The 17595-nt window shown below is 28.5% G+C and overlaps 1 protein-coding gene and 1 pseudogene across 3 annotated transcripts; both read right to left on the bottom strand.

The window, feature by feature from the left end:
* Positions 1-1012: 1012 nt before the first annotated feature.
* On the bottom strand, positions 1013-2188 carry LOC149890202 (uncharacterized; annotated as a pseudogene).
* An 866-nt stretch (positions 2189-3054) lies between these two features.
* LOC149890201 (AT-rich interactive domain-containing protein 4B-like) lies at positions 3055-17581 on the bottom strand. 3 transcript variants are annotated; one of them, XM_090084870.1, is made up of 19 exons: positions 17429-17581; positions 16343-16453; positions 10071-10139; positions 9659-9746; positions 9453-9532; positions 9300-9356; positions 9162-9202; positions 8850-8949; positions 8675-8725; positions 8527-8591; positions 8339-8442; positions 7861-8037; positions 6828-6922; positions 6315-6409; positions 5657-6199; positions 5408-5498; positions 4797-5310; positions 3935-4702; positions 3055-3854 (listed from the first exon to the last, which is right to left on the bottom strand). In XM_090084870.1, exons 1-19 carry the CDS (start codon positions 17429-17431, stop codon positions 3682-3684), a joined length of 3225 nt encoding a protein of 1074 aa, XP_089940996.1. In that variant the 5' UTR covers positions 17432-17581; the 3' UTR covers positions 3055-3681. The 3 variants fall into 3 exon arrangements, with proteins under 3 accessions (XP_089940996.1, XP_089940997.1, XP_089940998.1); XM_090084871.1 differs by having other exon boundaries at positions 3935-4699; XM_090084872.1 differs by lacking the exons at positions 7861-8037; positions 8339-8442; positions 8527-8591; ... (7 more) ...; positions 16343-16453; positions 17429-17581 and adding an exon at positions 7433-7540.
* Positions 17582-17595: the final 14 nt, after the last annotated feature.

The following is a 17595-nucleotide window of genomic DNA, read 5'->3' as shown; positions in this document are numbered from 1 at the left end:
CCATGTTTTGTCCGATACTGTAGCTCTTTTTTAAACTTCCCTAAAATAAAGAAAATATGTTAAATCTAATGAAGAAATTGTTAGGTGTGCTATTTCAGTGATCACCACCGTATCACAGTGGTCCAAATGGTGGACAAAATGAAAAAATCTATATTTCTGGACTAAAATTTTTTTATGATTTTTTGAAACTACAATAAAATTCGACTTAAATGGAAAAGACTAGAGGTGATTATCATGCCTGGTTAAGAAATGACAACCTTTCAAAGTTTTAAAAAACATGTAAAATAAACGTTCACACCGCAGAGTTAGATTTTTCACATACATTTTCTAATTTTAATTATATGCAGCAGATTTATAAACAAAAATTTAAAAAAATATTTCATTTCTCACGAAATTGAATGAACAAAATAAAAGTATTAACTCCTTTTTTTTTTTTTAACGTTATTAATAAAAAAATTTCATTTCTTTTAAAAAAATTTAATGCAAAAGTCAGTTTCTGCAAAAAAAAATCTCTTAAATTTTGTATACTTCCTCAAATATCTCAAAAACCGGAAATTTGGTAATACTAAACCATATATTATTTAGAAACTTCATACTGTTGCCATTGTTTTGGTATGCCACATATATTTACCAAACACCCGGTTTTTAAGTTATTTGTGGTTATAAAAACTATGTTTAATTGTTTCTTTAAGCATAATGCACAAGTTATTTTATCTAAACTTTTAAAAAGACTAAAAAAATAGCAAACGCTCAAGTTTAATTTTTTTATTTTACATAAACAAAGTATTAACAATGTCATTTTCATGTACTTTGAAACATGTTTTTTTACTATGCCCTATCTCACTACACAATTTGCATTGTAATCGACCTTTGTTCCTTTGCTCGGTAACTAAAGGGTCAGAGCCCACCCAGAGTCTTTTAAAACAATCTTCCAAGTTCTGCAACTGATTTGTTTTTCTTGATAGTTTTTCTCTAAATATTCTAAGTTGTTTGTTGTTGGCCTCCATGCCTTCCTCACTCCATGATTTAAGTCCTGTATCATTATTTAACTCAATAAGCTCCCAAGTATGTCCTAATAACTTATGAATAGTCGGTGTCAAACTAACCCAGGGCATTTCTTGTCGAAGAAGAATGTTTGTCTCCTTACATATATCTCTATATTTTTTTATGTTAATTTTCTGACTAGATGACATAGCACGAATAATATTAGACAACAAGAAACCGTACTGCTCTGCTAACATTCTGGCATGTTAATTTGAAATGTAGTCAGTAATCAGTTTTCTATTTTTCTCATTATAAAGAAGATTTCTAGCAACGTTGCCAGTTGTAGTACTACCCCCTTGACCTGATGAATCTGCAAAATCCCACTTGATACCTGTTTTTTTTCCAATTAACTCCTGTATATTTTTTTTCTCTATTTCAAGGAAGTGCGTAGTACTGGCTGTCTTAGACTCTGTCCATGCGTGAACTCCTGCAGATAAATGAACCACAACTTTCATAAAGTGGTCAAATCCACGGAGTAATGCATGGAGTACTTGTACAGACCTTACGTTAGATCCAGCTATTGGACTTGCTGTTTGTCCATGGCGAACATCATAATCCTTTGACTTTTTAGTTAAAGAGCCGTCTTCTTGAACTAAATCCAAAAATATCTGCTCCATGGTTTCGATGTCTCTATTTATAACGAATCCCTGTTCAATTGTACATATATCTTCACATTGTTCCTTAGATAAATCACAAAGATCACAGTAAGCACCTCCAAGGCCCTGAAATATATTTGATGCTTTTCTGTCAAAACTGTCTGCAACAATGTTTACTTTAATATTCAAATATTGTCCGTTGAAGATAATAATGAAACCTTCCTCCTTCATTGTTTTTATATCCGCATTAAAAACGGTTAAAGATTGTGCATTCTCACGTGATTCTTTTCCCATTTGAAGCATAAGAGGCCTCTGTGAAAAATCTGAGTTTGGAGATATTTGTTCCCATATTAAGTTGTTTCCATCTGCATTAGAGTTTAAAAGTAAAAGTAAAAAACTTCTTGTTCTGTATAGAGAACCATATTGAACGGAGAAATTACCAGAAACAAAGTAATATACTTTTACTAAATTGTTTTTATCGTGTTCAGTGTTTAATGTTTGTTCTTATTCTGAATTGAATAATTTTATTTTAAAAAGCTTTAACCCATTTGGCGACGAAAATGTGGTTAAACAGTTTTTATTGTTAATTGTTATATATGGCTTTTAATGTTAATTTTTGAGGGTTTTAATTCAATATAAACTATTGCTAGAATTCGTAAATAGGAAGTTTTAATTCAGTGATGAATGTCATTACCTAATTCCTGTGTTTAATGCAAGCTATAGCTTGCATGAATAGTTGTAGTTATAACTACGCAACATAAATAAAATACTATACAATATTTTTATTTTGTAAATACAAATCATTATTTATGGTTTACAAAATTACATAATTAAAAAGTTTGATTCGGCGTAAAAATTTAGGCTGCATACACAGTAATCGCAGGGGTTGGAAAATGGTTTTCGCCGCTCCTTTATGAAAAATACAAGCAAGTAAAGGAAGGAGGTAGTGCTGTTAGGAAATTTAAAAACTAGAAAGAAGAATTTTTTTTTTTTTTTTTAACACCCATAAAAAAGTGACGCCCTGGGCGGATCAGCACCCCATTTTTTGCACGATTGCTACCCTGATGTTAACACATAGGCCGCAACTTTATAATATAAATCTGAGGCAATTTTGACCTGCCTTCAAATAGTTATATAAATTTGTCCGCAAAACAGCCCAAACGGACCACTGTGCGTATGTGCTGAGTTATAGTTAACATGGTGCCTTGAGCTAAATGATATCTGGTAATTATATAAGCATAGCGTATCAGATACGTTAATTTCATAACTGCTCCATTTTAAAATCAAGGTCATATTGTGAAAGAGCTGTATGAAGCGTAGGCAATTAAAACACATTTTAAATAAACTTTTTATCAAATCTTCCGCAAGGGTTTACGACTCCGTCAGATTAACCATTCAAAATAAAGAAGACTAATTTAGGGCGCTGCTCGATCGTTTACATGTTACCATTTTATAAATACATTTCTCACATTTTATAAATAAATTATTTATTAAAAAGAAAGGAAAAAAAAAAAGAAAAAAAAAAATTCAGCTACAGCAACCGGTCACCTGGTCGCGGAGATCTTTCAAAATAATTATAGTTCTACTTTAAAACTGTTGAAACATTTTTTGGTTCCAAATTATAAAAGTCGAAAAAAGTTCGTCAAAATATTTAAAGCTTCATCAATTGGAATCAACATTTCATTTACGCAGCTTAAAAAGTTTTCTTCAAAGGAAAAAGTTTCCATTTTTACGTTTTAAACAACACAACAATAAATATATCATCCTGCCCTTCTTATAAACAGCCGGAATAATTTATAAATTTAAAAACATGGTAAAAATTTTCGAGTCGCAAAATAATTCCGCCAATAAAGAAAAAATAAAGAAATTTCCTAATGACGCAAACTTCATAAAAATAATATTTTGACCATTTCAAAACTTGATATGATAATATATTTATATTTATACAATTTTATTCACCATTATAATAACTTTTTCTAATAAACTGCTCCAAGTCGGATATTTACAAGAATTAAAAAAGAAGTCTTAACGAATATAGACTTCATACATTGTTCGAACGTCTACTGTCGATTTGACTCCGTAGTTTTCGTTTGGTTTTTCGGTCAATACTCGCGACCTCTGAACGCAGTTTGCAGTAGAGTTTACTCATTTCGTTTAAGCGGAACTGCATTAATGCGATCCTTTCAACAGAATCTTTCTTTTCTAACGCAAATGCTAAAAAAAAAAAATTCGATTTAAAAAAAAAATGTTTGTTGACAAAACGAAGCTTTCTTATTAATATTTCGGAAACTTACCCAGATCAGACATAAAATCAATTTTATATTCAAGAACCGGTGTTCTTTTTTCCCTTTTTTCTTTAGTGGGGCTTTTTATGGAATCCTCAAAGCCTACAGAATGATTTCTTTTTCTCTTATGTCTAGATTCAACAAGTTTTTTTTTACGAAGTTTATCGCATTCTTTAGATGGCGAAGAATCTGCGAGCTTTGTCGGAGTTTCGATAGTTTCTGTTGGTGTTTCCAATTTCGGTGCATGTTCCACAATACTACAAAAGTCGTTTAGAGCGTGCGTTTCGGCCGTTCTGTCTTTTTCGGTTTCTGTATTGTTATTTTTCTTATCGATTGAAGTTTGATCATTTTGAGTAATTTCGTCCTTAACTGTTTCTTTCTTAACAAATTTTCCTTCTGGCGTTAAAGATTTTCCGCTTGAGTTGTAAGAAAGCTCAAGCGTTTCAATTATGTTAACTTTTATAACTTTATTTGAATCTTCGATCCATTTCTTTACAGAATCATCTTTCGAGGAGCCTTCTTGGTGATTGAACCGTTTAGCTTCTAATCTTTTATCAATTGGAAAACTTTTATCATATATATCCATTTCATTTGTAAGTCTATATTCTCCTTCATCAAGTTCTTCTTTTAAAGAGTCATCATTTTTCACAGTATATTCTTCTTTTTCCCCATCTTTGCTACTAATATCACTCTCTGGACTTTGATTAGGAAATTCTTGATTCATAGCCTGTTGTCGACTGGACCGCCTACGTGTCTCAGATTTCAAAGAATTATCTACTAAAGAAAAATGCTTTGTTAAAGCAACCTTGAAAAAAATTAAAACAATATTTCCTTAAAGTCGCATCAATTTACAAACCGGGTGAGCACGTACCTGTCTGAAAACTTACAGCACTTTGATTTGGTTTACCGATACTCTCTTCTAAAGCATTTAACAAGATGGTGTCTTGCATCGAGTTTCTTGTCATTCTGGGTTTAACAGGACTAGGTTTAATGTCTGGTATAAAAAGCGTGTCAGACACTGGTTTTGGTCGATGTATTGATTTGATCTGATTGCCATTGATCCCCTTTTCTGGAATGCTTGTGTTGTCGTTAGACTTTTGTCGATGTGTAGACTTAGAGCTTGCACATACAGGCTTTGGAGACTCAGTATCAACAAACTGAGCTTCACTGTTATACAAAGGAGATTTTATTGAAGCACCACTGCATAGAGAGGACTTTGAGGAATCATTGGAGTAGACTGGAGACTGTTGAGGTGATTGAGGTTGCTCGAAACTTTGAGACGGTGATTTGCTAAATTTATTGATTTCAGAAAGAGGATGTTTTGCATCATTATCATTATTTAACGAAGATCGTTGCTTATACCTCAGTGGTGGCTCTTTTGCAATCTGGAAAGTACAAACATGAAAGTGAACAAGTGACAAAGAAACAAACTCCGCCTCTAGAACACAGAAATAAAAAAAGGACGAAATAGCAAATACTAACTTTTGATAGTGGTGCAGGAGGTGTTGCATGGCGCTTTTTACTAGGTGCACTCAAACCAGCAATTCTCTCATCTTTTACCCATTCATCATACCTAAGTTTAAAATAACTTCAGATCTTAACACGTTTTACAATTAAATAACAATGTAACTCAAATGGTTTATTCAAAAAAAGAACTTTGACAATTATCTTTGCTTAAAAAATTTAGTACAAAATGCAGCTTCTACTTATAAATTATTTGAAAATCTTTACCTATGATTCCAATTGTTATAATGAATGTAATAAACTACTTCATCATTTTCTTCTTTATCAACTTCCAAAATTTTAGCATTATACAGGCGTTGATTTTTCCCACTACCATAATGGACAGAAATTCTTGTCCCAGCCTTATACTTGCTATTGATTCCATTGCAATGCCTACTTTCAGTTTCCTCACTCGTAATAGAACTGTCAGGGCTATTTACAACATCCACATCTTCACCTTCAAGTTTTATATCAAGTTCATTTTGAGATGATATAGTTCTGTTGCCTGCATCTATATCATCAACAACTGAATCAGTTGGCATTGTTTTCTTTGTTTCAGATGAGAGTTCTGGTGGCTTTTCAAGAATGCGACATAAACGACTTGATCTTCTTCTATCTGGTTCAGAATCGCTCTCTGAAATTATTGATGGATTGTCCGCTTCATCTTTCACAGGACTTGAGCGTTTTAATCGAGACTTTGACTGTTTTGGTGAGCTACAGGGAGAGGACTTTGGAAATACATTTAAATGCTCTTCATATGCTCGCAAGTATCTAAAAAAAAAAATCCCTCAAATAATGAGCTTCGTTTATCTGACACTTAAAAAAATTGGTTATTAAAATAACTATAAACAAACAGAAATCTAACAGATTAAAGAAACCACATTACTTTTTGTACAAATTTTTCATATTAATACAGGTTGTTGCATTAAAATTTCTTAAACCAAGCTTAGAATAAATAATTTTCCATTGTTGGTTAGCTATCTATAAAAAAAATAAAAAATATTTGAAACAAAAATTGATAATGAAATATACAAACATTGTAGATCAAAGTAAAAAAATACTTTTTCACAGATTGTTTACCTACTTTATATAAAAATTTTTTAGTTTTTTTATATAAAAATATATAATAATTATGTTTTTTTGTTATGAGGATAAAAACATGTTAAATGCTCTATATTTAAATAGAAAACTGTGAATAAAAAAACCATTTCTTTTAGTTAAAAGTTGTGGTTTGAAGTGCACACCCTGTCACTATAAAAGTAGTTGTTTGAGTCTATAGAGACAAATGCACCATTAGCCACCTCAGAAAAGTAATTTAGGTACAAACTTAAAGATTTCGCTTTAAAGTAATCAACTTTAAGAAGAACAACTGAAGAACAAAGAAAAAAACACTTCCTACTTCTTCCAAACTACCATGTTGTGTTACTAATTTGAACATCTTGTGTAAATCTACAACCTGACTGTTCAGAGTCGGCTGTTTTATGATTGGTGTACCTAAATATTGCAATAAAATCCAAATTTAGTCAAAAGTTATCTCTAAAAGAAAAACAAACAAAAAAATATCTTCATAGCTAAACAGTAATAACATAGAAATAGTATTCAAACTTTATTAGTTTTTTTCAGTTATAGGGTACAAAGTAAATCTTAAGGGTAGCTTATATGATGCAAGATATTACTAAAAAAAGCTAAACTTCATAACTTAAAGATAATCTAACTGCAGTAATCAAAAAAAAAGCAAATATTTGCCTACTGAAAATTTTTTTTTAAAAAAAAAAAGAAAAAAAAAAGAATTTAATGTCAAGGTATTTTCTAGCATTTGTAATTAATTATTACAGAATTAACTTATTGGAGCAACAATTGGTATTATAACAACAGCTGCTGGCACTAAATTCTCTTATTCAGAAATAAACAGTAAAACTTCTGCCATAGGAAACACTCTCAGAACAAAATAATGTAATACTTTCTTTTAATAACTATTTCAGAATGTTGCATTGCTTAACCTACCCCTTTAAAATTTTATTTAAATTTGAACCAATCAACCAATTTATTTGTTCAGCTACCAATATTGCCTGAAAGATCATTGAAAGATCATTTTATGAAAATCAGTTGTTGGTCCTAACCCCAAACTCTTGGGAAACCACCAGCTCTTGTTGTCAAGTTGCCCAAATGTTAACTAATATTGAAAAAAAGCTCAGTATGAACTTCCTTGAAATTGAGATTTTGAGTTGAAGTATACGAAAAATCAGGCATTATATGTCCAGGGCTTGTTTAAGAGCTTAACAAATAAATATTTTATGACCTTTATTTTGCATTAAACACTCTTGTTACAAATAAGAATGCTTATTAATAATAAGTAATCTAAGGGAGTAATTAAAACTAAGACCCTTCAATTACAAACAAGCAAAGAAAAAATATTAACATTAAAAAAATACCATTTCGTTCCATGAATGAGTACAAGTTCTCTAAAAAAACCTTTGTCTCTGATGACACTGTCTGAGGCAAAGAAATTTCATCATCAGAACTCTCTTCCTTTTCATCAATAGTATCTAAAACATTCCAACCTTTTGGTAGCTCCCCAAGATCATGGTATGAAAGAGCCTTCTCAATTGCTATTATCAAAATTTAAAAACTTTCTTTGATTAAAATGTCAATCAACACAGATACTAAATATTATTGATGCAATTGAGCTTTTTGATTAGTGTCTTTATGACATTTTGCTAACTTCATAAACTAGCATAATATAACAAAAATACCAATCAAAAAACTAAAACTCAAAACAACTTTTCTGAAAAAGAAAGAAAAAAAAAAAAATTAAAAAAAGATGTGAATGGATATGAGCATTTATATATTTAACAAAGTCTCTATGACCTTTGAAAGTGCAAAACTACTTTTGGCATCAATTTAACATACCTGATCGAAGAATAGGATCAACTTTAGTATCTCCTTTTAAAAAACTATAAAGAGGATCTTTTTCTTTGGAGAACTCAACAATGTCTTCTTTTTTAACATGAAATCTAAAACAGTTAAAAGTTTTTTTTATTTACTATTTACTTGATTTTTAAAATCAAAAAGTGTTTTACTACAAAAGTAGAACTTACTTTTTGCCATCTTTGAATGATTGAACATACACTTGATTTTCTGTGTTATTATAATGCTTCAAACCCTACAACACAATAATATTCGTCACAATTTTTTAGCAAAGTATGAGTTTATAATTAGAACCAAACAAATTGTTTTTATTCTCACCAATGCCGGAAACCAACTCTTCTTTCTTTCACCTTGTTCAATGCATACAACCTAAATTACCCAATTAAAAACAATGTTAGGAGCAGACGGCCTTAAAGAAAATGGATTGAAAGATTCTGCAGAATAATTACTAAAAATCAAAACTTTAAAAAAAAAACAACCAAAAAACCTTCACCTTTCCCAGAAACACTTTATTATTTTCATTTACTTTTTTATCGTGGCACCATTTTATCTTTAACTCATCACTCTCTGAGTCTTCTTCATCAATACTGCAACTAAAGGATTCATTAAGTTACTTGAAATTGTTTTGTTGCCATGGAACAAAATATTACATTGCAATAACAACAAAAAACGAAACAATTGATATAGTTTATTTTTTGCATTCTCCAGAATGCAAAAAACACAAATAAAATTGGTTAAACAGTTTACTGCTCATTTTAAAATCTTTTTTTTCAGCTAAAGTACTGAAGAGTAAAAATCTGCTTACTTGAGTTGAGATCTCCTCCGTTTTCTTCTTTTATCTGCTGACTAAAATATAGAAAGTGATACCATTAAATAATTGTCTGTAATCTTTCACTTTTTTAAATTTAAAATTCTATAAATTAAAAGCAAAGGACTATATTACCATGACTACCATTGAAGAGAAGTTTTCTGGGTCAGTTAAAGGCAAATTATCCAAGTTCTAGTTAAAAAAAATTTCATCATAACATTAATTATTGAAGAGAAATAAAAAAAAAAAAAAAAAAAAAAAAAAATTAAAAGTTTTACAAACAGGAACCTCATGTTCATTGAAATGTTTCTCTCCCATGACACAAACATTAGTTCTTCGAAGAGTTCGTTCATCTCCATCATCGAATACTAAGAAAATTCAAACAACAAAAATTTTTTTCACAAATGTAGATAGATGCATATTGACTACTTTCCTGACATTTTAAAGCACGCTTTTAAAATGAAAAAGAAAAATGTGAAGATAAAATAACTTACCAACAGTATACCAACTGTGATCATTTATTTTCTGTATAGTAGCTTCTTTCTTCTCATCGCCAACCAGAATTTGGACAACAGCATTTAACTACATCAAACAAAGATGTTAGTTATGATATTATTTTATCAGATCTATTTTAAAATGTATATGATGTATAATATTTAATTTACTTAATTGGACTTCTAAAACTGTCTTCAACAGTAATTATGCTAAGTTATTCATTTCCTTATAAATTATACATAATTTATCATTAAGTTAGTAACATAATAAATTTAAAACTGAAAATCAAACAGAAATGAGATTTATCTACATGTGATCTTAAAAGATCCCCTTCAAAATAAAAGCCCCTTCATAAAAAAAATAATAGTTTTAAAATAAATAATAAAACTAATAGTTTGAAAAAGATATTACCTTCAATGGGCCATTGATAGCATCATCATGAACAATTGCAGAGCTCAATCCGAGATCTTTAAACTGAACCTAAAACAAAATTCATACTTTGTTTTAAAAATGTATAGCAAATTTTGAGCTTTTTACAAAGTGATTTTATACATCAAATATGGCTGCCTGCAATATGCAATAAATATGGATTAAATTAGTAAAGTTTTATGAAAAAAGTAAAATTTTAAAGTTTGATGGAGTAGGAGGGTCATTTCAGCAATTTGTTTGGAACAGCGTAAAATCTTGTGAACTAGTCATCTTAAATGCTAAAAACTTTCTCTTAGCATCAAATGGGTGCAAAATTTATGTTAGAGTTATCAACACAGATGATATTAATCTAAGGTGGGCCTTAATAGCTGATAAAATAGAAGAAGCAAAAGCCATTGCAAATATTACCAAAATGCATTTCTAGCAAATATGTTAATGCATTTCTAGCAAGTATGTTAATACATTTCTGGCAAGTATTTCTGGCAAGTAATGGAAAGTGTTTGGTTTTAAAATTCTCTAATATCTTGTAATGGGGTCGCAGAACAATTTTAAAATTTATATATTAGTAAGAAAAATTTACTTATCTAAGATATTTTTTTCCTATATTGAACTCCCGGCTCCTCAAAACATTTGCGAGGAATATGAAAGTACATACTCCTAGATATTGAGTTGTATTAAATAGATATAATAAAACAAAAGCTTTGACCATATTTTATTTTTTTAGTTTAACTTTTTATCAAAAAATGTAAGATATAAATATTTTAAATTTGTTTTAAAGTTTTTAATAGTTATTCTACCTCTGATTGCTGTTCAGTGTGCAATTGCTGAAAATGAGCACTTTAACAGATTTTGGAGTCAAGAAACCCTATGAAATCATTTAGAGAAGAGGCTAAGTAGCCCCGGATACTTAACATATAACTGAAACCAAGGAAGTTATTTAATCTTAAGTACCACAAAAACATTGATTTAACAAAGCTATGGCATATGCAAAATATTTGTCCCAATGCACCAAAAAAATTTGTTGGGAGTGCAAATTATTGTTTAGTACCATCAGAAGTACTATGTATCATCACTATGTTTGATTCACATGATACTGTATCTAATTATTATTTATACTTTTAATGTTTTATTAATTTGTGATCAAATTCAACTTAAAACAATCATTAAAAATTTTTTTCTTTGTTATTGCTTTAATATTTTTACTTAAACAGTTATTTGTAAATGAGGTATGATCAGGTAGTACCAGAGATATGTTTGAAGGGTACCTCCAGATAACTTTTCACATAATGAAAATTTACAACTTTTCACATTAAGAAATTTATAAAGTGATGAAGCATAGTTTTATAAGTGAACAATTTATATGTATGGCTAAGACTACATTCAACTTGAATATTGTGTTTTGTCATTTTTTTAAAATTTAGTTAACTTAGAAAGCGGCATTCACTTATAAACAACAAAATTTCATGTTTGCTATTTTTCAATTTGTTTTCAATTGGTAAATGGCTAATATATCTATATAACTCTAAACGATGACAGTTTGAAAATGCATCCCTAGATAATATGCTGACCTTGCATAACAGAAAACTGAGCGGGGACTTTTTGAAAGGAAAAAAAAAAAAAAAAGGTCAAAAACCTAATTCTTAAAATTTTGAACACAGATTACATTACATTTGACAAAGATTAAACTTAATGTTTCGCATATTCATGACTTTTATAGTCCTGCAACCCTGAATCTGAAAATATTACCATAGTCCTGAGGGATTAGGCACAAAAATTGTGTTAAAATTATTTGTATCACAGATTATGATCACTGGAATGTCTGTGTGGCTTTATGTAAATTACATTATTATTGAAATATGTACCCATTGGTAAAAGAAAGAATTGAAACTATGTATAAAGATTGTGTCCAGGGCAACCCTTAAATTTTGAAAGTTGTTGATTTTCTTACATAAACTATTTTAAGTTTTGTGCTTTTGTTAAAAACCTATCATTGTTTATTTGTTAAAAACCTATCATTGTTTATTTGTTAAATACCTATCATTGTTTATTTGTTTTTAATTCAATAAATGTGTATTTCAACTTTCATTAAAACAGCTTTTTCACTTTATTTTCTGTTTGAATATGGGTAATAGCTCAATTATTTTTAAGTGTTTGGGGGCTACCCACCTCTCCCCTAAAATATTTCAAATTAAACAGAAATCCTTGAGTTTAAAAATTTATCATAAACTCACTGAACTAAATTAGATAGAAAACTTCTGATGTAGCAATCATTCTTATTTTCATTAACCAAAAACGAAAAAAAAATCAAGCATTTTCATTTAACAAAAATTAAATAAAAACATTTTTAAAGGCATTTTTAAAAAATGGAAATGAAGTAACAACTTATATTTAATGCAAAAAAACGAAATAAAAATGAAAAAGTTTTTTTTTTTCAAAAATTTAGGAACAATAGTTAAAGATTATCTTCATACTATTTGGGATACCGCATGTAGTACTTACAAATAAGCAAGAGGTCCAAAGTATTATTTTCAAACTTACTTTGCGGTAATTTTAGCTAAACCTAAACAAAACGTTTCAAAGACATAAGTAGGGCCAGAAAATGACGGTAAAAAAAAAAAAAGAAAATCACAAATAGCACAGCAACAAAATGCTACAGTCTTATTAAGAATTCTTAAGAATGTGGTTTTCTTTTTTTTTTACCACGATTTTCTACTAAAGTCATACTTGAAATACTTGCTAAATCAATATTCATTTGTTATATTAGGTTTTAAGCGTGCCTTACTGTAAAAATTTTTGATACATACTAATTATGTCTCTTTACATCTGCTCTGCTTAGAGTAACACTGTATTCAGTTGCTTAGTTTTTTAACGTGTACGAGTCAGTGACTGCACTGCTCTAAAACTGTATAGTAGCTTCAGTATGTGAAACGAAATAAAAATAAAATAAAAATGATATCTTTTTTTGAGACTGAAACGAAATAGAAATTGAAACTAAAATTCAAAAATGAAATAAAAATGAAAACTAAAATGAGCTACAAAATGAAAATGAAACTAAAACTAAAATGAGATAAGCAAAAGCACAATAAAAACAAAAACTGATTGAAAATCATAAAACAAAGTTATCACTTGTAGCAATTGTAGTAATTATTTTCTCCATTTTTTTTTAAAGAAGTCTTAAATAGTTAAGATAAACTCACAAAAAAAAAAGAATTTGAAAACGATCTTTTTGTATTATATAATGATGTAACTTAGGTTTTAAATTAAAAATATTTATATATAAATAACTACTTTATAAAAATATTAACTTATACATAACTTTTAACATGAAAAAATGTTACAATTTTACAACACTTCCACACATTGGTGCTACATGACCCAGATATTTGGAACCAGGGTTGACTATGAATACAATATACTCCTCTTTTCTTGTAATATATTGTGGATTTTTTCTCTTGCCAAATGGTTTTATCCTTCCTTCCGACAAAACAAAGTCCTTTAACTGCTGATGATCCTTTTCCTGAATTTTGCTTCTATCCACCATTTTTGATGAATTTTCTTTAGTTATGATAGTTATTTTCTTTAAGTAAGTCTTGGAGAACTGTGTTTACAAGTAAAGAGGCTGATTGATCTGAAAGCCTAGCTCCATCACATGCTTGAACTAGATTGAGTAAATAAATTTGTTATCCAGAGCTTGATGTTAATGGTTCAGAAATTTCTGAAGTAGCAGATTCCTGTACAGCAGTTATGATACTTAAGTTCACAAAAATTCATCCTTGGTTTTCAATTTCACTAAATGTCACCAGAAACAAATATCTTTTCAAGTGTCTTAATAGCTTAGCCTTTTTGATAATCTGGACATTTCTTTTGGTTTTTCTTAAAAAATTCTTAAAGGATTAAGGTGACATTACTTATTTAGGACATGTACAAACATGACCTGAAACTACTTCTAAGTGTTGTAGGTCAAAACTATTATACATAATGACTTGATCAAAAAAATCCAAAGAGAAACTTCTAGATCTACTCAAAAATGTTTTAATTTTTGGTTGCCATCTATTTCCTCAAAAAACATCTTTTGGTACTACAAGCATTTTTGATTTTGAAAAAAAAAAAATTTCACTCCACCCTATTGTGCAGCACCAATAGGAAGAGCCTACAAAAAAATAATCTTGGTGATAGCCCATCAAACGCTTCCAATCAATGAGAGAAAAGCAAACAATTTTGATTAACAACTTTAATGAAAGAAAACATAAAGTTGAAACATTCAAAAGTAAAAAAACTGTGACATTCCTGTAAATTTAAGAATGAATAAGGTATTCTGGTGATACTTGATAATAAAATGAGAGGAAATGGCAAAAGTAGCATGCAGTACAAACAATGAGTGTATTATGTAAAGATGCGCAGAATATCCAAGTACTAATAATTCAAAGACATTTTTTAGGTAAAGAATTAAATGAGATCAATAAAGAAAGGTTTAATGATGGATTTATGACAATGAAATTATTAATTTTAACATTTTAATTGATATTTAAAGAGTTTTTTTTTTAAAAAAAAAACAATGTTTTTATATAGAACTACTCCAGTGCAAAATATTATTTCTTATCATATAGATATCATGTAACATGAGAAATACATAGCAATATTAAAACAATTAATAATACAACAGAAATCCCTTGAATATCCAAACTTCAAAAAAATTATCGCATTAAGCCATATATTAGTGCTAAGCACTTATCACATTAGCACAAGCACTTATCGCATTAAGCCATATATTAGAGCTAACTGATTAATGGCACTTAACTATGATTTTTCAAATGTTCATTTTGATTCAATTACTTAAGTGATGTTTCTGAGGTGGAAAACTTTTTATTTGATAAATATGTGATATTTTTCAGAAAGAATGCAATAATTTATTAACTATACAATAAATATTGCATGGGCTCATAAGCAATATGCAAAATCCAAGCAATTAAAATCTTACATGATAGGATAGTCATGAAATTATTTACTGAGCAATGTCTTTTTTTTTTTTTTAAATAATTCAATTGCTATGTGATATCCATGGGATTATTAGGTGTAATACCCCATTCACACCAAAAATAAAACTTGTTTTAATGGTGGTTATTTAAACTTGTGACGCCTTTTTCCGTTCACACTGCTTTTTAAAACCATGTTTCAAATAAATGAGTTTAAAAAAACGGTAGCTAAATAAAACACCGTTTTAAAAGCCACTGTAATTAAAACTTGGTTTTGTTGGTGTGAATGGGGTATAAGATAGCAATAGGAAGTTGATTGTCTGATCTCTACATCTGATGAGTGGCTCCATATACCCATAAAGTTGAATTTGTTTATAAATTATGACAAAACAGATAAGCCAATTACTATGGATAAGAATTACAAAACTTAAACTTTAACGTTTTGTTCCTATAATGTCTTTGCCACCAATTGACTCAGTTATTCATGCAAATAATTCAAAAAAAGATGTAAACATTTTTTTGGCAAAAAAAAGATTTAATTTTTTTTTTAAACTGTGTTAAATTCTTCCCATTCAAACTTTTAAAATTTATTTAAATTTGAATTTTGAATTAGAGTATAAAAAAATTTCAAATGAAAATAATTTCATGTTTGACATGAAATTTCAAATGCTCGACATGAAATTTCTAATGTTTGACATAAAATATAAAAATGAAAACTTAAATTTCAACTTCAGATTTTTTTTATAGAAAAAAGAAAGAAAAAAGATAAACATTCATATACCACACTTTAGGAAACAGGCAAAGACTTCACTCATAGGCAAATAAAAACACTTAAAATAGGTTTTTTTTTTAGTTCATTTGGTTTTATGCAAATAAAAACTACTATTTCTGGTATTTTTTCTTAACTAAGGATTAGTTACCTACTTGTTCTAAGATAACAAACTTTTTTCCTGACAGTAGTGTAGGTTAAGTTATTTTGAGTACTTATTTAAAATTCAAACTTTCAAATTCAGTAAAGCTAAAAAATTGCTAAACTTTAGGGTAAGTTTTAACCAAAGACTACACGGTATACAAAAAAATTCTTTAAGCAGCTTCAAAATTTATAGTAAAATTACAGTAAAAAAAAATAGTTCTAATGTAAATACACAGATACATACATAAATTTCACTTGAAAACCTAAAAAAGTGGTATATTTTAACAAAATACATTAACAAGAAAAAAAATGACAAAAGCATTATAAAAAAACAGAAAATTTTACAACTAAAATCAAAAACTCCTTACTTTGCACTTGACATTTTTCTTCATTGATTTGATGGTTGCTTCACAAAAAGCACCTTTAAATTTTGCACTTACAGGAGTACCTACTTCCAAAAATGCTGGAACATCATTTGCCTAAAGATTTTTGAAAGCTTCTTTAATGAGTTATTAACTGATTTTAGTTTTTCAATAAATCCAAATATTTCAATAACTATATGCACAGTATGATTTGGTATACAAATGTGAGTATTTTTTAATATACAAATTTAAGCAAAACAAAATATTGGAAGCACAAATACTGAAAGTTGGCTATATTAAATTTTTTTTTGTTTAAATGTTATTAAAACCTGGTCTTTCTTCTTAATTGCAACCTTAAACTGAAACTGAAAAATAATTTTGAAAATTTCCTGAAAAAACCACACTTTTAAATGACTACAGTATGTTAAACCTTATATTACTTTAAAAATTACCATATTTTTAGAAACAATAAATGACTTTTTGATTTAATAAAATTTCATTTTTTATGTCACATTTATATTAAATGTAATAAAATTGTTACTAGCAAATTTAAAAGAAAACCATAAAATTATTAATACACATTAACACACATGCAGCCTACTTTCTGAGACCTAAGAAGTAATGATTTAAATAATTAGTAATAGAACAATCATAAATATGAGTTGAACATCTCATGTTGATTGATTTATATGTGCATATCTATGTATTTATGTATGTATGTATGTATGTATGTATGTATGTATGTATGTATGTATGTATGTATGTATGTATGTATGTATGTATGTATGTATGTATGTATGTATGTATGTATGTATGTATGTATGTATGTATGTACTATCTTTTTAGCAAAATAACTTTTTAAACTAAATATATTCATGAAGGCTTCTTTAATATTTTGATTTTAAGAAGAATAAGTGTGCCTTTTACGTTATTCTATTTTAAATTATAAAAGAAATTGCATAAATATACATAAAAAAAGTACTTAAAAAAAGTTATTAATTCAATAGTGATAATGAATTAACACATTAACAAAATGTATTTCAATTTAAATCGAAATACTAATAATAAACTATTTCTAAACGTTTAACATACCATTTTAACGAACAAGTATACTCTTTTTAAACAAAGAAATAGCTAATAACAATAAATATATATTATAATTTGTTTACAAGCTAATTTTCCAGATCATGTTTTTTTAGTCTGATCCATCAACAACTACCTTTTCTATCCTCTTGTTTTACTTCTGAAGCAAAGTTATG

Source organism: Hydra viridissima, unplaced genomic scaffold, assembly GCF_058129835.1.
Source record: "Hydra viridissima isolate aposymbiotic clone 2 unplaced genomic scaffold, HvirCarnegie_v1 scaffold_4, whole genome shotgun sequence".
In the NCBI taxonomy this organism is placed as follows: domain Eukaryota; kingdom Metazoa; phylum Cnidaria; class Hydrozoa; order Anthoathecata; family Hydridae; genus Hydra; species Hydra viridissima.
Note: the sequence above shows the minus strand (reverse complement) of the source record. Positions and strands in the feature narration are given on the sequence as shown.